Source organism: Sphaerodactylus townsendi, linkage group LG03 (genome assembly GCF_021028975.2).
Source record: "Sphaerodactylus townsendi isolate TG3544 linkage group LG03, MPM_Stown_v2.3, whole genome shotgun sequence".
Classification (NCBI taxonomy): domain Eukaryota; kingdom Metazoa; phylum Chordata; class Lepidosauria; order Squamata; family Sphaerodactylidae; genus Sphaerodactylus; species Sphaerodactylus townsendi.
In genome coordinates, this window is record NC_059427.1 from 109,757,931 (window position 1) to 109,783,850 (window position 25,920).

The 25,920-nt window shown below is 45.1% G+C and overlaps 1 protein-coding gene across 1 annotated transcript in view; it reads right to left on the bottom strand.

Moving 5' to 3' along the window:
• Window positions 1-565: 565 nt before the first annotated feature.
• The window catches only part of GIPC1 (GIPC PDZ domain containing family member 1), a 34,042-nt gene continuing 8,687 nt past the window's right edge, over window positions 566-25,920 (bottom strand). Inside the window, exons 4-7 of the mRNA XM_048491086.1 lie at window positions 22,242-22,422; window positions 4,480-4,592; window positions 2,796-2,877; window positions 566-2,176 (exon numbers count right to left, since the gene is read on the bottom strand). Coding sequence (XP_048347043.1) covers window positions 2,025-2,176; window positions 2,796-2,877; window positions 4,480-4,592; window positions 22,242-22,422 — 528 coding nt within the window. The 3' untranslated portion in view covers window positions 566-2,024. The remainder of the gene's footprint in view (window positions 2,177-2,795; window positions 2,878-4,479; window positions 4,593-22,241; window positions 22,423-25,920) is intronic.

Sequence of the window (25,920 nt, forward strand, 5' to 3'; positions counted from 1 at the left end):
GCCCTTTTACAAGCCAGCACTTGGCAGAAGGGCCAACCAATTTATCTTCAGACTGCTCTGGACAGCAAGATGTAGAAGCATTTGTTTCAAGAGGGGAAAAGATTGTGGGCAGAACTGCACAAGTCTGAAGGTCATTGAGTTTCACCCCTAATACTATGGATACATAAAGTTCCAGCCTAAAGAGTAATGGATAGCAGGGAGGCTCATTCAGGCCGAGGCTCCACGTGAACCACAACAGGCTGGGACCTGGCAGACTGCAGCAATTTTACCTTGGCTGTTGCTCAAGGCAGGCTTCCTTGTCTATTGTGGGATCCATTGTCAGCCTCTTTGAGATAGACTATAACACACAATTCTGCTGCTCCTCCCTCTCCTCTTCCTCAGAAGCAGCTTAGGAACCATCTTGCTTATCCATCTTCACAGCGCTACACACGCTGTTCCAGATTCACAACCCTCCATCTTTAGCAGTCTTTCCCCCTCCATGACTACAAGTTTTTAGTGCAGTCAGAAAGCAGGAAAAAAGCAAAATGCAGTTTCTCACACTGTATGATACACGAACACACAAAGATTAATAGTGTCAATATATTTTATCTTAAAGATGCTTTACACATAGAATACAAAAATATGCCCAAGGAGGACATGGTGCCTGGTCCACCCAAGAAACTTCCAGTGCCAGGACACAGGTAGGCAGGGCTCAGCAGAAGCCCCGCCCATTCTGAGCTTGAGGTGTGGTCCAGAGGGCAACGAGGCTCCATATCTTATCTGGGGTTAGTGTTTTAAGATACAGTAGGTGAACTGAGATTGTGATGGGGATCTTCTCAGCTCCTGAGACAACCAGACACAGCCCATACTACAGTCTTCGGATGTAACACTGGCTAAAGGACCAACATGTTGGAGTGTATGTCAGCAAGAGATAAATAATTTAATAGAGGGAGCTTTACAGACACTAACTGGGCCACTCTGGGAGGTAGGTCAGTATAATAAAAATGAACAGATTAGTTAAGACAGATATTGACAAGAGCATGCCTGAACTGAGACAGTAGGGACCCTGCTGCTGGTCTTGGGAGGGCCTCCAATTGCTGATAAGGAGCACCTTGAGGAGAATAAGCTGGGACCTCTGAGGCAGAGTTGGTACCTGGTCCCACAGATTTTTTTTCCACAATGGAAGGGCATCTGTAGAAAATGAGACAGTCAACAAATGCATCCTCTCCTCTTCCCCAGCTTCTTCATATTATGGTGCTGTTTTAATTTGGAGGGGACCCACAGAATGTCTCCCCTATCTTGTAGCCTACAGAAAGCTAACAAAAGGCAACACTCTAAAGAAGGCTGTGAGTGTTTGTATGTATACAGAGTGTAACAGAGTGAATGAGACTCCCTTTGCGTAATAAGCCTACTGTAAGAGGACGGACATGCCCACACATATCTCGTACCAAAATGGAGTCAAGATGGAAAGGGTGCTAATTCTGGGAAAGAAAGAGAAAGGGCAAGCACCCTCTGAGGCCTTGGTCTGCTTACAATAGATATGGACAGCTAGGAGCATTTGGGGCTTCCAACACCCCAAACACCAACCTATCTCCACTGCGGTGTCTGTGGGGCTCCTCAAGAATATCAGGATGCCAAGGCCAATGTGTCATCCTCTCAGGCTTGAATTCAGCATCCTGTTAAGTTCTCCCTCACACAGTAGGCTTGGGAACCAGCAAGGACCAAAACTCTCACCTAAGAACAGTGTCTTCATCAGACAAGGAAACTGACAAGAACTCCTCCTGCAAGACTACACTCATCTGAGGGAGGAGTGCCCAGGGAGGTGGGAAGGAACAGCATCAACAGTGTTTCTGGCTCCACTTCACATTACACTCCTGTCACCGATGCGAGTTACTTATTGCTCTGTGGCCCTTGAAGCCCTGGCTCCGGCCCCTACAGAGAGGAAAGGGGGCCCCAGCATTAAAGGGAGGGCACAGTGTTGTGCCAGGCCCACCAGTGGGCCTACCCAATGGTTCTGCCTGCAGGGTTCAGCAGAGCACAGAGTCCTAATAGCGCCCAACCTTGGCATCCCCAATGGCTCCCCAGACATCAAAGACAAACTCGTCTGGGAAGGCAAAGTCGCCCAGCTGCTCGTCCAGCGCCTCAGCAAATTCATCAGGATTCTGCTTGTCCTTGCCCAGCTCCACCATGGTAGCAGCTATGCGGGAAGAGGGAGGAAAGAAAGAGGTGAGAATCAGTTCTAGCCACCAATAGTCTGAACAAAAACTTGGCTGAAAATAAAGAGGGATGGGGGAATCTCACATTTACTTTATGAGAGGCTCCCTACCGTGCTTCCCCAAAAATAAGACTTACCCCCAAAATAAACCCTATCATGATTTTTCAGGCTTTTTGGAGGAGGCTTAAAATATAATGCCTTCTCCAAAAATAAGCCCTATCGGTAGTTACAGATCAGGTTGGTGTGATCCAGCAGAGTGCTCCCTGCCAATGAGGATGCAGCTTGCATCACACGTGACGGGGAAGCAACAGGGCTGCTGAGAGCCCACAATTAATATATTATGAAGGTACCGTATTTCCCCTAAAATAAGCCCTACCCCAAAAATAAGCCCTGATGCATCTTTTGGTGCAAAAATTAATATAAGACCCTATCATATTTTCGGGGAAACATAGTACTATTCCCATTCCTCAACTGTGAAAATTAGGGAGACCCAAGAGCACACTGAGATGCTGCTGAATGATTATCCCAAGCCTCTTAACAATTGCATTTATAAAAAAATGACTGATTATTCAGACTGTAAAAAGGAAGAAAGGGAGATTACCCAGCTCTGTGTCACGGATGCCCATGTAACTTTCCAGAAGATCATCAACTTTCTCAATGGCTTTCTCCTCAAATGCAGATGGCTGTGAAGAGGAAAAGGACAACTACTGTTGGAGATGTGGTAGTTACAGAAATGCTGAAAGGAAGCTGAAAACTTCAGCCCTTTCCTACCTGCCTTCATGGCCAGGAACAGACAATATCATCTATGATACTGCAGGGGAACATGGCTGCAATGTGATCAGAGAGTAATAAAGCAGGGAAACCCAGTACGGGTACACTGAGAACCACAAAGGACCCTGCCTTTTCAAAAACAGTGCCTCAATCCAGACCTACACTCTGGTTTGATGCCAGATAAACAAGACTCAGACTTGTGCACTTCCTCCTCCATGGTTGCAATCCTTGTTTACAAAGGAAGTGCAACCTACAGGGCTGGGCCCTATGAATCTGTTTGGTAGCAGAAGAGCCTCTGTCTAACAAGAGACCTGTCTCTTGTACTGGATGAAGTTTTCACTAGTAGTGGAACAGATTCAGAGGATATCAATTGCTTGAATGTAAGAGCAAACATTAGTCTGTCACAAGTCAAGAGGAAATGGAGGGGGAAGAGGAGGAAGCATGTTCATTTATTTCTGCAATACATACCCTATACCAGGGGTAGGGAACCTGCGGCTCGAGAGCCACATGCGGCTCTTCTGCACTTGCACTGCGGCTCCACGAGCCGAGCCGCCGGCCCCATCCTTGCCCGCCCTGCAGGCAGGGCAGGCGCACCAACTGCCCACGGCCGGCTGGGCTGCGCCGCGGGCTTCCCCTCTCGCCTGCCCTGTTGGGCCGAGGCCGAGCTCAGCGGCCGGTGAGGCGAGTCGCCCGGCTTCATCCTTACCCACCTGGGAAACAGAGGCTGGCGCGCCCAGTGCTGGTGGCGGCAGGCAGCGCCCATGAGCTCCCTCTTGCCCACCCGTTGGGCCCGAAGGCACTCAGCGGCAGCGAGGAATACGAGCTGCCTGGCCCTTGCCGCCCTGTAGCATCCATCGCTTCTCTCAGAATGGCCAAGTAAAAGGTAAAAAAAACCCAATATATACAGTGTTATCTTTATTTTAAATGCCAAAAATTATTTGCGGCTCCAAGTGTTTCTTTTCCTGTGAAAAACGAGTCCAAATGGCTCTTTGAGTGTTAAAGGTTCCCTACCCCTGCCCTATACCATAGGGTGGCTAACAAATGGGGATGAAACCCTGTCAAAACATGCAAAGTTAAAATGAATAAAAACATAGTTAAAACAATACATAAACTCTGTTAAACCCCCATTAAAAATCCCTATTCCACCCCATGCCTCGCCCCCTCCTGTGGCTGGCATCAGTGAAATGAACCACTAAAGGCCTGGGTAAACAGCAAAATTTTCACCAGGCATCTGAAACCATATAATGTTGGTGCGCGGTGAGGAGAAAGCCCTTCCCCATGCCCCCTCACCCCCACCGCACCTCAGCAGTGGAAGGGATCACCAGGAGGACCTCCCCGCTTGATCTCAGTGTATGGGCCAGGGCGTTCCTTTATTCACACATCATTCTTTGCCATTACACTTGAACCAAGTCATGGGAGGGGTTGAAAAAGAATTCACCCATTCCTGGAATGAGACAGAGCCACAAGTTCCTCATCTGTCCGCTTACTGTCCTGGATTCAAATTAGGCACATACCTGTTCCTCCACAGTGGCAGGTCCCTTCGCTCGAAGTCGCAGTGTGCCCCTTCCTGTGCCAAGCTGTGCGCTCCCACTGTGTTTGGCTCCAGCAGATCTCTGACTGATCATATCTGGAAAACAGCAAGAAAAAGGATCGAGTGAATTCTTGTTCCAACACCCATTGGTAGCCTTTTGCTTAAGAACTAGCCCAAGCACTCCTATATTAGCTCTCTACTACTATAACTACAAGGAGTGCCTTCAGGTTTGGGTATTACACCCCTAACCGACTTGCAGGCAATGCTACTAACTAGCAAACACAAACACTTTGAATTTTAATAATGCAGGTCTGAAGTGAGCAATAACGGAAAAGAACTGAGGGAGGCACTTTCAAAGTGCACGTGCATATGGAGGTGGTGGGACCACAGCAGAACTGGGGATGATATTCAGGGTAATGAGCAGAAGCCATCCTACTACATTCCCCCTAAAGAAAAGAGCTAGAGAAGAGCAGAAGAGAAATCTTGCTAGTAAAAGAAATGTTAGGATAACATTAGGGTACATCCAGTGGGAGGGAAAGACAAAGTAATACAGAAGCAATGACAGGGGGACTATCAGGAAAAAGTTTACATACTTCTAACACAGTGGTGGCGAACCTATGGCACGGGTGCCAGAGGTGGCACTCAGAGCCCTCTCTTTGGGCACGCACAAACAGAGTGCCCCCCCCCCCCCACATCTAGGCTGGCCTGGGCCGCTGGGCTCGATTATTAGCATTAAACCTAAGGCCTAGTTTTGGGGAAGCTGTGTAGGTAACCCTGTTAAGCGCTGTTAAACCCCACTGATTTTCATGCGAAGAACTAAAGCGCGATTCTTTACCTGGGAGTAAACTCGGTTGCTGGCAATGGGGCTTGCTTCTGAGTAAACCCTCCTAGGGTCATGATTCACCAGTTGGAAGAATTGCACAGCTGCTTCAAAGCAAAGCCACCAACTGCCACCAAGCTTACTCCCGAGTAACACACGCCTCGGAGCCAACTGTTTTTTTTTCTAAACTAAAACCTCAGTATTTGGGTTAAATTGTCGTGTTGGCACTCTGCAATAAATAAGTGGGTTTTGGGATGCCATTTGGGCACTTGGTCTTGAAAAGGTTCGCTATCACAGTTCTAACAGGTTCAGGACTTAACCTGACCCAAATGACAAATGCTTCTGTTCCAGGGCAAACGAGGCCCATTTCCTTCTCAGAAAACAGCTGTACTCCTCCTCAGTAGCAATTCTTATGCTTGCACTGTTCTTCTTTCCATTATTATTTCCAGTGTGTTCCTTGGAAACACCTTTTACCTAACAGCATGCTGTGCTGATAGTTCTGCATCTATGTGCCTCTTGGGGCAATTTTAGTTCCTGGTACAAGTCCGATTACAGCCCCTGGGGAGAGGAAAGCTAGCATTTAGCAGAGTTTCCCCTGTGCTAACCGGAACAGCAGCTGCTACAGATTCCAAATGAGAAACATGGCCTACAAAAGGGGTCAAAACTTCTGCAGCCTGGAGAATTCTCAGAAACTATCTTTGTGTGTGTTTGTGTGTGTGGAGAAGGGGCAAAAGCCCAGCACAGCAGGATATTAGCTGCAGGCCAGACTTAGAAACTCTTTCCTCCCATAAGCCAGAACAGAGAGTTGTCTGGGAACAAGCCAGCCAAGTCAGCACCAAGGAGAATTAAGAGGTCAAAAACAGTAGTGGGGCTGAGGGTAGGGGAAGAAAACTCAAGGTTAAAAAAAAGAGAGATAATCTTTTCCCAACAAGGCCCCTTTTCCACTAGTCAGAGTCACTTGCCTCACCTCCTAGATAAGTGTTCTTAAAACTGTAATGTCGAAGGCTTTCAGAGCCTCTGAAGATGCCAGCCACAGATGCAGGCGAAACATCAGGAGAGAATGCTGCTAGAACACGGCCATACAGCCCGGAAACCACACAGCACCCCATTCTTAAAACTATTTTTTGTCAAAAAGGGACAGTGCCTCAATACCTCTGATGGGGCACATGCAACACTGATGGTCTCTTGACAGAAAAAGAGTTTGCAGAAGCAGCTTGAGCATATTTGTTCACACCTCCAGGTATCATTTCTGATACTCACCATAGGGAGATGAAAATGCTCCAAATGCAAATACACAGCTTCCCCTTTGTTTTATGTTAGGGGATGTAGAAAGGAGCACTGCAAAGGAGAAGGTGTGGCACATACACCTTTCGGTTGGCAGACTGCTTATGCCCTCTTCTCACTCAAGTTTACTTTCTCTGCATCAGAAGTACTGACACTAATCCAAAGTTGCTTGGGAAAGTCTTTGCTCACTTCCCTAAAATCAGTAAGCAAGGTGGGGAAACTATTGCCTGCACTGTCCGAATTGCCTCACGTTTCCGCATGACAAAGGCCTGCCTTCACTGGTTACCCAGCTTTCCAACAAGCTGGCTGGCATTTCTACACAAAACTGCAACAGCCTGATTTCTACCTTTGGACTTTTTCTTCACAGTGGCTCATGTCATGCTGCTTTTTAAACAATTTCTGACCTCTGGAGAGTCTGTAGCAGAGGAAGCCTTTGCTAATCCAGTTAGATTAGCCTTAGCACTTAAAAGTAGCAGTAGAAAGGACACTAGATGTAGGGAGTTATTTCTGGGTGAAATATATTCAGAACGCGTATGATTGTTTTCTGTGTCCACTGCTATTTGATGCTCAAATGCTGAAGTAAATATGAACACACACACACACACAGAGGGAGAGAGAGAGAGAGAGAGAGAGAGAGAGAGAGCGCTAGTTTACTTTAAAAAGAGTTATACCACCAGACCAACTTGCTCACCACTGTCTACTCAGACTGGCATCAGGCTTCCAGGGTGTCAACCACACAGAGCTCTTGCTGTCAGATCTATTTTTATCTGGTGGCACTCACCAAATCCTTCTGCATGCAAAGTACACGCTCTAACAAAAAGCCATGGTCACATAAGCAGATTCTTATGCTATTACCATTGGACAGATTCTATTACCACTGGACACAAGATATTAGTTTTGCAGAGTGTTTGGTTGACGGTGCCAAGTCATTGCTTATGTAGCATCTAATGTTAATCATAAATATTATTTCAACTGTAACACAGTTATAATCATCACTATACATCAAAGCAAATTATTGTTGCAACATTCTTGTACGATAAGAGTGGCGCAATTTTTTTTTTTTGCTGGTACCTTGTATACCAGCCCATAAATCACGCTCGCAGAATCAGGGATGGCTCATGATCTGAACATGCTCAGAGCTGGATTCAGCGATCCATCTGTGGAAGGATTCCGTCCTCCCTCAGCATGTGTTCTCCACATCCCCTTCCCACCATTAAAAGTTAATTGCTGGGGTTGAAGGATCTGTGTGAACACAACCATGTGAGTCAGGAGCAGCACTAAGAAGAGGGGAGTTGTCAGAATTGCCCCTCTTCCATCACAAGAGCAGCATTTGCAGAAGAGGGAGGTGCTCTTGCTCTCTGCCCCTCTTTATTGAAGCTCCCTGACCCAGGTGGCTGTTGATCTGTACTGGCATTGCATTCCCCAGAATCAACTTCACTGGGGTCACAAAGGAATACTGGAAGGGAATGTGGCAAAAACCCTGTCAGTGCCTTCCCTGTGACAACCTGTTAGTTCCTTCCCTGTGACAACCTGCTGGATCCATATTATAGAATGGAAGCTGAACTAAGAATTTATGCTGATTCTCAACACAGATAGACTGGAAGAGGCAGTGATCAAAATGACTGTAGGAACTCATCGTTGGTGGTCCATTCAGAGCCTTCTATGCTAAAAAATGAGTTTACATATGCTTTGTTAAACTTTTGGAAACCATCCTATGAGAAGCTTCATTGTAGTGAGCATTTCTATAACTTTCATAATTTGCTTCTTTCCTATGGATTAAGGGAATGTTCACACACAAATCTCCTGATTGCAACTGAGTGTGTGAACTAACATCAAGGAAAAACACTGTACTGAAGGTTACCCTGGGAGACTGTAACTTCTGCAGTGATAACCGATCTGCAGTGGCTTATTCACACATGCCAGTGAAGTCATCTTGTGGGAATTGCACACAAATAAAGGATGGGTAAAGCAGTGGGTTTATAGCAAGAGATGTGCCAGGCTAGTATGCAGCCAGATACAGAAAGGATTTTATTTTTGAGTTGTTTTGAAGGATGGGCTGGGAATCAAGATCTGGACATTGTTCTGCAAGGATTGGCAGTTCTTTAAAGCAAAGGGTCAGGTTGTGATCGTTCAAGTAAACAAAAGTTGTTTTCACCCACCATTTCTCTATTTCCACTTTGTTTTTGTGGGCTCAGCCTGGAGTAACTCTGCATAAGATGATATTGTTAGGACTCTAGTTATCCATAACAGTGAGTGTTTAGGACTGAGGCATTTTTCATTACTGGAAGATGGCCAATCGCTCCGAAGAGGTTGCTGAATGATCTTCCAAACGGAGAGCTGGATTACAAATGTACATTCAGAGCTTTGTTTCAATAACCTGTTTGTTGGCCTCCTAACTTCCTGTCTTGAAAATTATGGAGGAATTTTCAGTTGTTTGGATAAGAAAAGAGAGGGAGGTCTTAAAAGGCAATTTTCTTAGCATCATTTATAACTGGTTGGATTTTTCTTCATATGCCCCAGAAGGAAAAAAAACACTTACTTTTCATCTGTCCTTTTAAAACAGTAATGCTTTACTGAGGTCCCTTTCGTCAAAATTTTCCTCAAGTTTGTAGGGAAAAAATATGAAAAAATGGTGTCTTGGCCATAGCCAAGTTTCTTCCAAAGAACACGTCTGCTTGAACTTATAAAGAAATCCATAAATCTAAGACCAAACTACACATTACACTTTTATACATGATCACTATCGAACTTGCAGCTGAGATTTCCCTGTGGCAATTCAGATTGATTTGGGGCACAGGGGAAATGACCTTCCTCCTTCTCCTGCAACCAAAGACGACTCCTGATGCACAAGCACTGAATGCTTGCATGTGTAGCCCTCCAGCAGGGCAGATAACACCTCCCAGGGTCATTTAGAAAAAGTGTATTGGGGCACTGGGGGGGGGATAAGGAAGCCACACTTCCCCCTATGTCACAGCCTGACCAGAATTGGGCCCCTGTAGTGCTTTTAAATTGAGTTGCCATGGGGAACTCAGAGCTGGCATTGTGATGCAAAACCTCCTGGACCCATATGTCAAGTGTAATGTCTCTAAAGTACAGAAGAGCATAAGCAGAAAATATATGAAGACAGAGGTACTCTCATGATCAACAACAGGAAGTATCTCTCTTTCACAACCACTTATGAAAGGGCAGAGAACAGGTAGCAGGGATACATACTGGAGAATTACTTTCTTACAAACCTGAACTCAGTTCACCATATTGTTCTTAGAAGCAAACCACTGCCAAGTATTGTTGTGGTACATAGGTACTTAACTGAATGAACTACTCCCCACACCACCCCGAGACTTCCTATTCTAAGAAACAGGTAACACTTCATGTTTGTTCAAATAATCACTTGTAGGACTGGAGTATTGGACACAGATGACCTGGGATTTGAATGCAGCTCACCCCCGAAGGTCACTAAGTGATTTTTGGCCAGTGAAACGCAGCTTCATCTCTCTCAGACTTATGGCACTGGAAAAAGTAGTGGTAACCCTCCTGAGCTTTAAGGGATGGTGAGATATGTTTAGAAACATTTATTAATCAGCACACATAAGCATAAGCATAAGCATTTTATTGTCATTGTGCATGCACAACGAAATTTACAGCAGCATTCCTCGATGCACACAATTTCAGACTCATACATCATCCTCACTTTCCCCTTCCTCCACCCATCCCTACACAGCCCCAAATACATCAATATGAAGCAGCGGAGTTTAGCATAGCCACAGCTCTAGAGTAGAAGCTGTCTCTAAGCCTCTTTGTCCTAGTTCTGAGGGCCCTGTATCGTCGGCCAGATGGTAACAGTTTAAAAAGAGAGTGTGCTGGATGAGATGGCAGGTCCCTCAGAATATTTTGCAGGCTTTGATTTAGGGCTTCGGGAATTATAGATTTCTTCCAAAGAGGGAGGAGATGTATGCAGCCGATAATCCTTTTGTGCAGTAGTGATCACCCTTTGGAGCGCCTTCCTATTAGCCACTTTGGGTCATGCAACTGGGAGAACCATACAGCACAGATTTGCAGCAGGTGCCAGGACACTCTCTATGAGCACAGCTGGTATTAAAAAAGGACACCAAGAAGCTTTCTTCCAGTCTAGTTGTTGCTTCCTTAAAAGTCTCAGAAAGTACAGCTCTTTGCTGGGCTTTCTTAACCTTATCGCGGCAGTCTGTAATGCGCCCCAGGTCAAGGTCCTCTTTAATCACTGTAGCTTTCCAGAAATTTAAAACTAGCCACCCGGCTCCACTTTGATCTCCATTTATAGACAAAGGGCTGAATTTCTGAGCTATTCCTTCTATAGATCCACTATGAGCTCCGTTGTATTGTTCGTGTTAAGAACCAGGTTATTTTCCCTGCACCATGAGAGCAGTCGGTCCACTTCTTATTCCTGGATAAGGGCAGACTCATCCCCCCCTCCAGAGATGAGGATTCCCACCACCGTTGTGTCATCAGCAAATTTGATAATGGTGTTATTTACTATGATAGACAGGGAGTGCAGTCATTATGTATAAAGGGTGAACAGTAAAAGGACTCAACACACAGCCCTGTGGCGTTCCCATATTTAGAGTAAGAACTGAGGGAAACCCGATTTCCCAGTCTAACCCTCTAAAGGAACGATCCAGACAAAGAAGATCCCTTTAATCCACAAACAAGATTGAATGTGAGAGTCCAAGATCCACAAAGTTTTAAGTGCCACCCAGTCTTTGTGGCTGAGATTAGCTATTAAAAATCTTGGAACTAAAGTCCACTTAAAGAGCGATTCGCACATAATTCCCCTGCATGTTTCCGGAAGATGCGTCAAAGCAGTGTGGAAGGCTAATGGCAATGAAAGCATGTCCTCCGCAGATCTATTTAGTCCCGGATGGGATGCAAACCCCGGATGATGTTTTATCAAAATTGATATCTGGAAGGGCAAGAACTAATATGCGTTACCTAGTGGGACCAGCTCTTTTTCAAAAAACACTTCATGATGATGGTGGGGGTGAGTGCCACTGGTCTATAATCCTGAAGTGATTGTCAAGCAGTGGGAAAAATCTCTTTGGTAGTGGAACAATGGTGGAAGCTTTCAAACAAGATGGGATGGTGGACTGGGATAAAGATCGATTAAAGATCCCAGTAAAAACACCAGCCAGTTGGTTAGCGCATTCCTTTAACACCCAACCGGGAATACCATCCGGTCCAGCAGCCTTCCTTGGATTCACAGCCCTCAAAACTTGCCTCACCTCATGTTCCTCCACAGTGAGGTGTGAGCTGCAATCACCTAGTGGCTGTGTGTCATCTCCTTCTGATAGACCTGTTTCAAAGCGGGCAAAAACTATAGTGTGTAAGGAGCCTAAAACAACTTTGAAAAATGAATTAAACAGCTGCTGAGGCTTTCAAATTCATTTTGTTTTCTTGAAGACAAACACCATAACATCTGGTTTGTGTGAGATAACCCCTAGTGTGCACTCTGGGGGAAAAAGCAAGCAAGTTAACTCTCAGATTGAAACTGGAAGTAAAAACTCTTCTAAGAATGTAGATACAATGAAAAGTAACCACTTTATCAAGCTGTTTTGAGATATATTAGTTCATTAGCTTATGAAACAGATACATTCATATGACTGCCATTACATATTTCTGGATCAACATATTCTAGAGGGGACAAAGAAGCTATCAAGGAAGGTATCATGAACTTAATGAGGTCTACATATGTGTTCCAGACTGAAACAGGTGTTTTAACTGGGGCGTAAGTAGGTATAAGTGCCTGTAGTTCTTTTCATAAAAGCTATAGTAACTTTCTGAGGGGAAAGAATGCTCATTATCAAGACATATTTCCAATGGAATCAGAGACAGAATCTTCAGATGCAAGAAATATGCAAACAGAAATTCCAGAACAGGCAGCAACAGACAGTTCCAGAGGGACTATCCAGACGAGACTATTCATCATACCTCTACGTGCCTACTTGAAGCAAATCTACAACAGAGGTTTTCCACAAATAGCCTACATACAGACACTGTATTAAATCATATCAGACATTGTATTACATCATAGCAATAATTAAATCATATCAGATAAGCAGGTTGAGTGATTCCAAATTTGGATGGAACACCTCATTCTCAGTTCCATCACTCTATTTTCTTCAGACGCTCAAAACATTTTACTATATCTCTTTGTATTAAAGTGACAGAAAGCACAGTGGAACCTCGGTTTTTGTTGGTAATCCGTCCGAAAAGAATCGCTGAAAACCGAAACCAATGAAAACCGAGGCAAACTTTTCCATAGGAATCAATGTAAATCCAATTAATCCGTTCTAGGCACTCCAAAAAAACATGCCAAAAACACATTTTTTGGTGATTAAACACTGTGTTTAATGCTGAAAACAGTAACAAACAATAACACTAGGACCAGCTTCAGAGCCAGTGGACCAATGTCGCACCAGAAAGCTGTCCAAAGAGGTCTGTTTCTGACACCTCTTTAAGATTTGTCTGAAATGGGGCAAGACATTGTCATTAAACAAGTTGCAGACACGGCCTGCAACAACTTTGTCCGGATGATTTTTCTCCACAAATCCCTGCACCTTACTGCAAATCGATAAAAACTGAGGCAAATCGATGAAAACTGAGACAAATTTTTCACTGGAAAAAATCAATGAAAACCGAAACTGATTAAAACCGAAGGCAATGAAATCCGAGGTTTCACTGTATCTATCTATCTTTGGCTTGTCAGAAGAGCATACAAACTGATTGTGTGCTTAAGTGAACTACTCTCATTACCAGACTGTTCCATAACTCAAGAAAATATATGACCCTTTATTTGTTTATACATGCATTGCTGTGGATAACATCTGTATTATGATGAATGCATTTTCACAACTTGGGTATCTAATACCTTCAAATGCCAATAGGCTGGACTCAGCTTCCTTTGTCAGCTTCAATGATCCTGGCTTACTGTGGTATATCAGACAGAATCCCAATTTAAGGACAGTATCCCAGCATGTTGATGGTCATTTCCTGGGACTGCATTACAGAAGTCCCTCTTGGCACGACTGTTTGATATATGGATAGAAACACTTTTATTCTTTGCATTGTCGAAGGCTTTTATTCTGACAGAGAAGTTCTTGCAGATCAATAACCAAATTACTGACAACAATCCCTCCCACCAGTGAAGAAGCTAGATATTCGTACTTCTCTGTTTCTTCTGCCATATAAACCAAGACAGCAGTTGCAAAGAGATAGGATTTGTGCTGATACAACCAGACAATAGCACTTTGGTCAACAACGACAATAAAGTTCTTGACAATCTGGTTACCTGCCAGCCAACTGGGGTCTGCAAAAGAGCAAAATGCCTGCTCACTGTTTCCTGGAACCAGAAACAGCAGCCCTTCTCCATTGATGGACACATACAGATACCTCCAGCATTCTATTACTTTCCAAGTACAAATCGGTACATTGTAGAATGTGGCCCAGGCAGGTTTCACAATGAAAAAGGCCACCTGCAGGCCATGCATTGCTGTGGCCTTGGCTGTTAACTGTCCTCGGACACCCTGGTCAGGTTTGGGCTGCACTGAAAACATCCAGCACTGTCATTAGCCAAGAGACAGAAAGGATCTGCATGTGTGCCTGTTTGGAAGACACCAGACTTACCTTGTAAACTAGCAAAATATCCATATTGCAAATCAGGCGACAACTGAACTGTGGCTTCCATGCAATCTCATTAGCTCTCATCGAGAAGTACAAAATAAGATTCCTTCTGCTGCAGTGGCTCTTGCTCAGTATATACCCTTCTAATATGTTCTGAGTTGGCCAGCCTTAGTTCAGGAGGACAAGACCCATCCTGGACATTCACAAGCCTCACCAACCAGTAACGTTTTAAAAAAATCTGACAATCACAACCAGGGTGGGGTGATGGAGGTGAAGGATATTTGCCCAAGTCCACTCCTTCATGCAGCCAGCATCCCTCAGTTTCATAAAGACCCTAAATGGGCCTCAGCAGTTGCTCACAGTCTGCTTACAACTCCCCACGGCAGGGCTAGGAATTCACTGCCCGAAGCAGTGCAAATAAAATGTCTGGTTGCTCTGTCTCATCTGGCAGGGATATGCATTTGGCCCGAAGTTAGGGAGTAGCCCCAGATGTTTCAGGCCCTATTCTTATTAGATTTCCTGTCTCTGTCCCCATAGCTCCAGGATGGGCCATTCCTAGGAACAGCATGATCCTTCTAACTGGGCAGAAAAGCCTGGCTGCCCCAGCCTCTAGACTTGGCTGGGCGTCTAACCACCAATAAATTTTTTACCACCTTGACTGACAAACTTGGGCTTACTGAGGAACATGACCCCCCCCCCCCAAGAAACAGTTACATGGAGGAGCAGCATGGCAGCACCTGCAGGCCATGCACTAAGCAACCTTGTAAGGGTATATACACAGGAACAAGGAAGGAGATTACTCAACAGGGCTAAAGTTTAGACTATGGCACGGGTGCCAGAGGTGGCACTCAGAGCCCTCTCTGTGGGCACGCACAAACAGAGTGCCCCCCCCCCCCACATCTAGGCTGGCCTGGGATGCTGGGCTCGATTATTAGCATTAAACCTAATTTGGGGGAAGCAGTGTAGGTAACCCTGTTAAGCACTGTTAAACTCCACTGATTTTCATGTGAAGAACTAAAGCGCAATCCTTTACCTGGGAGTAAGCTCAGTTGCTGGCAATGGAGCCTGCTTCTGAGTAAACCCTCCTAGGGTCGTGATTCACCCGTTGGAAGAGTTGCACGGTTGCTTTAAAGCAAAGCCACTGACTACCACCAAGCTTACTCCTGAGTAACGCATGCCTCAGAGCCAACCATTTTTTCTAAACTAAAACCTCAGGATTCAGGTTAAATTGCCGTGTTGACACTTTGCAGCAGTGGCGTAGGAGCAGCAGTGGCATAGGAGGTTAAGAGCTCGTGTATCTAATCTGGAGGAACCGGGTTTGATTCCCAGCTCTGCCGCCTGAGCTGTGGAGGCTTATCTGGGGAATTCAGATTAGCCTGTACACTCCCACACACGCCAGCTGGGTGACCTTGGGCTAGTCACAGCTTCTTGGAGCTCTCTCAGCCCCACCTATCTCACAGCCCCACCTACCTCCTTCACCTCCATCACCCCACCCTGGTTGTGATTGTTTGTTGTGAGGCGGGAAGGGCAAGGAGATTGTAAACCCCTTTGAGTCTCCTACAGGAGAGAAAGGGGGGAATATAAATCCAAACTCTTCTTCTTCCTCTTTGCGATAAATAAGTGGGTTTTGGATTGTAGTTTGGGCACTCGGTCTCAAAAAGGTTCACCATCACTGGTTTAGACCCAGCATTAGGATCAATGGAAGTTGCATAGATTGGTCTCCAACTCCACAACAAAAGATCGGGATTCTGCCATCTAAGCCTCAGTTCACTACACTAACTGAAGTCCTAGCAGGGACATTCATCAATTCATGTGTATTGTAACAAGGGTTGCTTAGCCTTTGTCCAAACCAGCAAAGCAACCAGTTGCTTCAAAACATTCTTCCATTGCTCCCAACTTGAGGCTCCCTGCCTGAACAGTGTCCTGAGCATGCTAAATTTGAAGGATGAAACCTGGCAGGTGTGATCCAAGATAATGAAGCAGCACGTATGAGACATAGAAAGAATAGACATAGAAAGAATAGACATAGGAAGTTGGATTTCTGAGAAGATTTCTGCTGCAGTGTGTGGATGCAACAGCACAGATCCCATCACAAAACACAATGAGATGGAGAAACTCAAGCCTTTACCCCTTTAACCAAAGGCACAACCAATAGGCAAGTACATTGCCACTGATATCCCACTACAGACATATTGTGCCTCCATTCCTCCAAGTAGGACCTTAAACAGTTTCAAGAATTCTGCCTCTCCTTCCAATCCCATCACTTCACTTTTAAACAACTTGCTTGCCCATTTTCAATTTTTACAATTGCTTATTCTATAACATCACCAACTACAAATGGGCAGATTTAAGAAGTTCTGAGAAAAATTAACAAATATCAAAGATACACTTGGATACAATATTTTGTTAAAGACTGCTGTATGACTGGGTTACCTTGAGAGCCTTGGAATATATATATATGTGATTCAGGAGTTTATGTCCCAGAATTACAAATCACATCAGGATATATGAACACAGGCAGTGACAACATCTATTATTAAATAGCCAGCAATCCTACAGGAAAGGTTCCACCTCAGTTCTCTCTAGGACAGTCAACCAAGCCAAGGGCAGTAACAACAACACTCAAGAATTACTGGGAGAGAAGGGATTCAGCATAATCATTCTTGAAGCACCAGTACTAATCCAGCAGTGCAGATGAAAGGGGGGAATGAAGCACAGACCCATGCACAGCAGCCGCAGCCAAGGAGAAAACAACCAGGGAAGTGGAAAATCATTGCCTTTCCCAGAACTGTCCAGTGAGTCACTCAAGGAGGAAGGAATTTGCAGTGGAAGGCAGGGTGAAATGATGGATAAGGTGGTAAAAAGAGCAAGGAATGTAATGTTTTTGGAAATGAAATTCTTAGAGCTTATTTTGGGAAGGAGGAAGAAACATCATGCATAGCAGGTACATGAGGAAGCCAGAATTCATGTCTTTGCTGGATGATCACCCAATGTTGTGATCTGGAGACGAATCTCTCTCTGCTAAACAGAACACCAAAAGCTCTAGAAGATGCTTAGTAATAGGGTTTGAAGGCATCCTGTCTGGACACCAGCCTAACACACAAGGGACCAAGAAATACAATGACAGCACTGGGTTGTGATTAAAAAAGCGTTGGAACCTGCCCAGAATGGAGGCGCTGGCACTTGGCTAGTCATCATTTCAGGAGATGAGACAAGCCGAGCTCAGCACATGCCCTCAATATGAAGCGTCTGGCGTGTCTCCAACTGAGGGCTAGGCAATCTGGCAATAGCTCTGCTTCATGCATCTCCCTTCCCGAACACTCCTCCAGGCACCTGTGCACAACTTTCATATCCTTCCTCCCTCCCAATGACCAGAGCTGTCTTTTTATACCAATTACATACAGAATCCCTCCACCTCAAGGCCTCCAAGGATTCTTGACAGAGAAAACTTTCCTGACTGGATCCACGGATCCCTTGGAAGTCCACTTAACAGGACACAAAGTATGTTTTTAAGCACTTCCCGTTCAATAGGGATTTGACTTAGGCAGGGGAACTGCCACGCTGACCTCTGCTGGTGAGAGGAGGCTGCTGGGTCACAGCTTCAAACTGCCTAGATGGTAGCCACAACTCGGCTGCCTCACAAGGGCTTTTCACGCAACACCCAAAAGTGTCACTGGTGGAGAGCATGAATATTGGTAATGCACACTAAAAAGAAGAAAACTATATTTTTTGAAACCAAAATAAAAATGTACACAATCTGCACAATTGGTTTGGGAGGATGACACAGAGGCACTCCACTGGGGTATCTCCAAGATATGCTAGCAGAGCTTCCCGGCCAGGCAGTGATAGAGCATCCCAGCCAGGTCATAGAAGCCAAAACCTTCCCCAGTGTTGCCTCATGACACTGGGTCAAAGACATCCACTAGCCACTGATAGGCCTATTGTGAATCTGTTGAATCACCTTTTAAAACTGCCTGTGGCTGCCGCCCCACTAAATCCTTTGGCAGCAAATTCACCATTTTACTCACTCACTGTGTAAAGAAGTATTCCCTTTTGTCCATCCTGAATCCATTGCCCATCACCTTCAGTTGGCGCCCTCCAGTTCTAGAATCTTGGGAGAGGGAGAAAAAGTTCTCTTTTTCAACTTTCTCCATCCATAATAAAATTATTGTTCCCCCTTAAGTCATCTCTTTTCTAAATTGAAAAAACTCCAGAACCTTCAGTCTTTCCTTATAGGGGAAGGTAATCCAACCCTTCCAATTATCCTGGTGATCCTCTTCTGTACTTTTTCTAACTCTGTGATGCCTTTTTGAGATAGAGACCAGATCTGTACATGGTATTCCAGATGAAGCTGTGCCATAGATCTACACAGGGGCACTATAATATCAGCTGTTTTATTTTTAATACCTCCCATAAAAATCCCCAACAGAACCATAGACCCTGCTAGGGTACCACAGGCATGACTGTATTCAAAACCTGTGCTTATGCTATTTGCCATCGCCGCACATGTTTCTGTTCAGCATCTGTGCAATTGGTGATTCAACAGGGAGACCTGACAGCGTGATCAGTGTAGTTCTGGCCATTCTGCTCAGTCACCAGTTTTAGTGCAATTTCTGGAGCATCCTGCCTCAGGCAGCCTTCCACGCAGCAAGTCTGCCACATTAACATGATTGCAGTGCTAGGGACAGCCAGTCTCTCCATGGCCCCAGCAAGCAACTTGCAAAGACAGAGATGCCATACTGGACACAGGGAATTGGCAACACCATTACCTGTTCAATAAAGGTCGAGGTGTTCTACAAGTGTGTCCCTGTCTATTTGTGTGCAGATGTTACTAGCTCCACATCCCTCCTTGCTCTCCCCGCCCCCACCAGTGACTTCCCTTTAGCCTGCCTCTTCAACCATCTGGAGGGATCCCATGCTAGGATTACTGTTGCTGGTCCTTCAGGCACCACTGGACTTCTGTTTTAATCAGCTGCAAAGCACAGCAGAGGTCCAGTAACTCCTTGAAGGATGACCCTCACATATTGAACCCCACCCACTTTCCACACACACTGCTTGCTGCTATGTGCATCTCACATCTGGAAGATGCTGGTGGGGGAGTATAGGGGAGGGGGGAGTGGTGTCGAGGCACACTGGCCAAATTGGACCATGATTGGCTGCTCCTGTGTGCACCCCTCAGAGGAACATTACTGGCTACTGTTAGTGTGTAATGCTGAGGTTACTAAGCATTCCAGGATGCTTGCTATGCGATCTGTGCCTTACAGAGGTCTGTGTGCTATTTCGTCCTTGAGAATGCACATAGGGAACGCCCCAGCAGTGCCACTTTTCCATCAGCAGCTGACTGCCACGGCTGCAGTGGCTCTCAGTATTGGGCTGCCAATGCAGATTTTGCATTTATACTGCAGATGTGGTAAATGCAAAAAGCAGTTTTGCTGTTAAGTGTGAAAACTCCCTCAGCTACCTTGCAAATGGTATGGCACAGATAATATGCTAGGTGGTTCCCTTATTACAGCTGTGCAACTCATCAGTTCCTATTAGAATCCTAAAAATATCAGCTAACTTATTTATTTACAACATCTATAGCCCACTTTTCTCTCTGAGCTGCTGTTTTTAATTGTTGGCAGATGAGTTTTCAATGCAAGACTGACTTAAGATTCAGGTAAGACAAGGAATATGAAGCCCAACCTCATTCATCACTTTGTTAAGAAACTGAATCAAAATGTATCACACCTGACATTACCAATATAATAAAGTACACCAAAGCAGTGGCGTAGCGCCGGGGGTGGTGGTGCGTGATGCACTGGAAGCGCGCCAGTGTGGGGGCGTGGCAGGGGCACAGGGCGCAAGCGTACCCCGGGTGCAGTTCTCCCTTGCTATGGCTCTGTACCAAAGACATAGTGCTAGTTACCCCAACTGTGGGTTATGCCTTCACTGTGCTCATGAAGGTAAGCAAATTATGCCAATTACAATCACCCACTCAAGCATTCTGTCTTTGCTAAGACAGCAAGAGAATGCTCTGCAAATGTAAGTTTGCCCACTACCTCGGAACAACTGGTTGCTGATGAGATACAGCAGCATCTGCTGGCCAGTTTATGGCACAGCCGGCAAATCTAACTGTACACTTATTTTCATAGTGGGGCACACTGTTCACTTAACCAATGGGGGGAAAAAACCTGCCCTCACATAACCCAAATTCTGTGCCGAGAAAAATGAACCATAGAAATGATACTCAGGGCATCAATTCTCTTACTATGCATAATTTATTTTGCATTTTAAACTATTTTGAACACTCTGCTGGTTGTGGTGGGTTTTCCTCTGAAGATGCCAGCCACAGATGCAGGCGAAATGTTAGGAACAAGATCCAACAGACAACGGCTACACAGCCTGGAAAACCCACCACAACCAGTTGAATCCGGCTGTGAAAGCTTTCGACAATACTTTCTGCTGGCTTTGATACCCTTGGGAGTAGCAAAGACATATACGTTGCATTCCCACCCCATCCGCAATCACTGGAAATCCAATTCTGTTCAGGAGGCTAGATTCTGCATTCAGCACATTTTTAGTCCTATGCCGCATCTATTCCTGGCTGAAGAATCAGGAAAGAAGCTGATCTGCCTGGTTCCCATATTCACCTGGGGAAGAGTCCTGCCCTCTAAAAGTTTCTCAAATACAGACCAGAGCGTACCAGTACTCATGCAATTCAAACTTAATGCTATGGGGAAAAAACCCTATAAATTATGCATCCTTAATCTTAATATGCATGTGTACAACATACCCACAAAGGAAAAGCCACCCCAGTCCCAAGCTGAGTCAATGAAATCCCTGAATCAACAGAAAGACAGCATCTCCTTCTGAATCAAAGGGCACAGACACATCCCTCAGTCCATTTAATCCCTAGACGTGGTTGAAAGGCACAACCTTAGGCATTTATTTTAAATGTTATTTTAATGGTGAAATGGTTTGACATTTACTGCTTGGGGTCAGAAAGATGTTTTATATAAATAAAATACATGGATCATTCAATAAAAACATGGAAACATGCATAGCACCAAAACCAGGGAGGGGTTATTTGGGTTATGCCAAACAAAACAAAGAAGCTTCCACCCACCAGCAGAAGACAATAATAAAGGGACCTTACCAAATGTCAAATAGCTGCTCCCGTTTAAAATTATCACCTACCTGCTCATGAAAGGCCAACAAAATTCCAAAATTCAATTTCATAAGTACTGCTACCTGTGCCTCATCTCAGGAGACAGGTACACTTACAGTGGGGCAAAGTTGTATAAGAGATGGCATGACCCCAGTGCTGGTGTAAATGCAACTTATGCTGGTGTGAGGGGCATTTATTCCAATGCAGAGGCACTTAATATGGTGCTGGGTAGTCACATGGCAGCACAACACCCAGGTAGCTGCAGTGGCAGCACCTCTCCCATGCGGGACCCTGCATCAGAACTGAAGAGGGCACTTCCGAGGGCAGGGCTACCTTTAGTTGTCTTTCTGAGGCCTTTCAGCCTGGGAATTCTCCCATTTGCTAGCACAGACGGACACTGAGAAAATCAGTGGCACAGCTGATTGTGCAGCATAGGCCACCAATGAGTGAGTTCTTGAAGAAAGCAATTGTTTTTGAAATTGGAAGGCTGAGAAGTTTTAAGAGGAGTAGGCTGAAAAAGAGGTTTTCCAAAAAGTTGCAGGTTTGGGTGGAAGTTAGGAGTTTTATTTGGAAGCTGACTCAATAAATCCCATACAAGAGTAATCAAATTTGGAGGGCCTTGGCACAATATAGAGGGCAAGGTCAGACTTGAACACATTAAAGAATGCTGGACCCTCTGAGAACACAACACGGATGAAACAGGACGCTGGCAGCCCCTAGTTAACTATGCCTTTCCCTGAAGCAGCCTGGAGTTGGCCCCAGTATAAAAGAGGTTCAAACAGTACACTTCCTAGCAACCCACATCCAAACAACCACAGAATCTGATGGGTCCACTTACCAAAAGCCTTCCTGGGCTCAGTGAGCTTCATTGTAAAAGTGCGGCCTTTGGGCAAATCCTTGAGCATTTTGGCAACCTCGTAATGCCGGCAGCCGATGAGGCTCTGACCATTGATGGACTCGATCATGTCTCCAACGTTGATGACTTGAATTCGGTCAATAACACTTCCTTGCTTGATTCTCTGCCAGTAACAGATGGAAACAGTCACGCTGCGTATGTAAGCCTAGTCCCTTCCTGATCTAGATCATCCCCCAGTTTGGCAGCTTCAGAAGGCAATTTGGTCATGAATGACAGGATGAACTGTAAGGCAGTGGAGTCAATCTCCTACCTGGCCCTGGCCCATTTGCTCATTCCAGAATCATAACTCCTCCCCTGCATTACCAACCACCGTCAGCCTGCCTTCAGGGAAGGAACATGACAGTATGTGGTGGGAAGGTCAAGCGACTGTCTTTCTCTAGGATGCTTTTTAAATACCTGGCTATACATAAGGCAATTAGTATGCTTAGACCAGTCCCTCAATCTTTCCAAGAGTGTTTTGCCTCATTTATAGTTTAAGTGTGCCAAGACACGCTCCCTCATGCACAACCGGGCCTCACAGCAAGAAAGTGAACTGATCAGTCCCACCTCTTTCTGCTTGTTTCAGTCTTGGGATCCACTGTAAGGTTGCTCTACAGCAAAGAGCCTCCCCACTGCTCAGAAAAGGCTAGGCAGCAAAGTAAGGTTTTTCATCCATACGAGACGAAAGCATTCAGTGATGGGGTTTAAAGGTCATGATTCAATAGTACAGGCATATGTTGCATGTCCCACTCTGCTCTAAAGCTAAGCCTGCAACGCCTCCTTAAGATCTGGGTGAATCATAATTATATTTCCATTTCTAATTTACTCCCCACCTTGGGAGCTTCAGTGTGGATGCAAACAGCAGCCCAACCAGTCTGGTATCCTGTTTCCTGCAGAGGCAGTTCTCAAATACCTTGAAAGGAGGCATAAGCCACACCTCACAAACCAAACTAGTACTCCTGGAAGCAGCCCAGGAAAACAGCCACACTTCAGAATCAAAGAGCCTGCACCATCAAGCCCCATGAACCAAAGCTCTCATCAATGCCTTCTGAAGCTACTCGGGTAAAATAGTTATTTCTGCGGGATCTTGACTGTAACTATGAAGCTATTGCTAGGACAATGGAATGTTAAAAGGGTGTGTGTGCGTGTTTTTACTGCAATTTGGAGAGAATGGTATAATCACAATGTGAATTAAGTGTGCAAAAGGTGTTCACAGGTCTTGATACTAAGAATCCACCAGGAGGTGTGGCCTGCTGAGATGAAGTAGAAAAAGGAGATCAGAGCCACAGAGACATTTATTGAGAACAGACTTTCTCTTCTGTTAGAACCAATGCCACCAGGTTGTGTAGGTCTGGAGAGCCTACAGAGACTGTTTTACTGGGTCTGGGTTTGCATAGGCAATGGTGAACTGAATAGACTTTTATTCCACAGTGCTTGTGACAAGAACAGCAAAGCTTTAAGTTAAATAATAAGCACCGCAGTGTTGATTTTTCGAGGCGAGGACACCCATCCCCCTTGTATCACTCTGAGACAATACACAGTCACTTCCTATAGAATGCAAAGTCAGATGAACCCTAGATATTTATGGCAACTATTTATTTAACAAGATCACAATTGTGCAGTGACAATTCTGGTTGACAGCACATGAAGGTTTCCTTTTCCATTCAAAGGTAACTTGCTGAGCAGCAAGTTGACACCTCCTTGAGAAGCACTGATTTTACTATTTCTAGGAGCCTCTGATAGAAATGGAAACATTTAATGCCAGTCCAAGGAGGCAAAATTTCTCTCTTCTACAAGAGCATGCACAGGGCATGCCTGAGAACACTGCCTTGTATTTTTAACTTGTGTACAGAGGCATAGCATGGGTGGAGTCATGGGATGGTTGCCCAGGCTCAAAATTCTTAGGTGTGCAATTTGCTGCTGTTTCTGCCATCTTGCCACCACTTCCTGCTACCTCTGCTGCTACCTGCCACTTCTACTGCATTGTTGCCGCTTCCTGCCACTCTGCCACTGCTTCCCACCGCCTTGCTGCTACTTCTTGCCACCCCTGCCACTTCCTGCTCCTTTTGCCGCCTCATCGTTGCTTCTTGCCACACACTCCCCGCTGCTTCCACAGCAGAACTGCTCATCCACAAGCACTCAAAGTTTGTTGGAGTTGGGGGGAGTTCAGTGCAGTGGGAGGGAGGCAGGGGGCATTCAGTTGGGTCAGGGGCTGGGTGCGGTGCCCGAGGCAAGCCCCAGTTTGTGACACTACACCACTGCTTAAGTGTGTGTGTAAAGTGCTGTTAAGTCATAGCTGATATGGTGACCCCAGCAAGAGGCTTCCAAGATAAGCAAGAAGCAAAGGTGGTTTGGTATTGCCGACCTCTGCAGAGTGTTCCTTGGTGATCTCCCTTCTAAGTACTGACTATATTTAGCTTTCAGGATCTGATTAGAGTGGGCTGCCTGGACTCCCATTGTTTCTTAGAGGAAATGTAATTTAGTATCCAGATCCTTTGTAGGACCATGCTGCGGCTGACTATAAGTGTAACATAGCATGGGCAGGGCCAGTGGTCTACATACAGCAGTATCTCATTTCACACTGAGGACAACCAGGTTCCCCCATAAGACCTACAAGAAAAGCATAAAGGCCACAATCTCTCCCTGCTGCTGACCCCACCCCCTGCACTGTTATTGGGGATTTACGACCTCTGAAGCTCCATTTAGTCACTATAGCCACAGATTCTGTTTTATTTACTTATTCCATTTACTGTCTGCCTCTCTCACTGAAAGGCAACTTCCCCTTCTATTATACTAGGTATGGGCAAAATGAGTGCTGCAGTTCTGTATCATATGTCTATGTCCTGCTCAGAACCAAGAAAAAAAATGTGTCACTCTTTTAAAGAACGTAGCTAGCTAATTTTGCAAATACAATATCATTTTGTGCAAAATTGGAAGTCCTTATGGCAAATGTACTTTTTGTGATTTTTCTTTTTCCCTTTCTGAGTTGTTAAGTCATTTAAGTACTAAAACAAAATTTTTCACAAAAAAGAAAGAAAAGAATGCAGCTAGTTAATTCTTAGCTTATTCAGCAACTGTGCCAAAAGATCATTACAGTAAGGCTCCAAAGACAATTAAGGCTGTGGCAAAGCAGGCCTGCTCAATGGGGCATAGGTGTTCTTTTAGTTTGGGGCTTTCCACAAAAGCAGAATCTAGCACTTCCTAGAGGATGCCAAGAGTTTCATTTAATTGTTTTAAACATAAGAAAAAGTTTCTAGGATTCCTGTTTACTTGTGACACTAGTATTTGAAAAGGGGCAGCGGTAGGATTTCAGGTACACTGACTTTGAATTATTGTACAGCCTGGCATTCTTCCCCAATCTCTTAGTTCTATGACCCCTCCACGCCAAATGATCTGTGATGGGATGGGCAATTTGTGAACATGCACACACAAGCCCTTTTCAGCAGCCTTCAGGCCTCTGTTAGGGTCCAATGAAATTCCCAGCTTAAAAAAAACCCTGCTTTTACCTCTTGTGGCTTTAGTTATAAGGCTCAATGACTGCTTGTTCTCAGCGCCAAGCAAACTGTCCATCATTGATCTGTTCTCCAACCTCCTCATAGTGCCCAATAATAAAATGGAATAA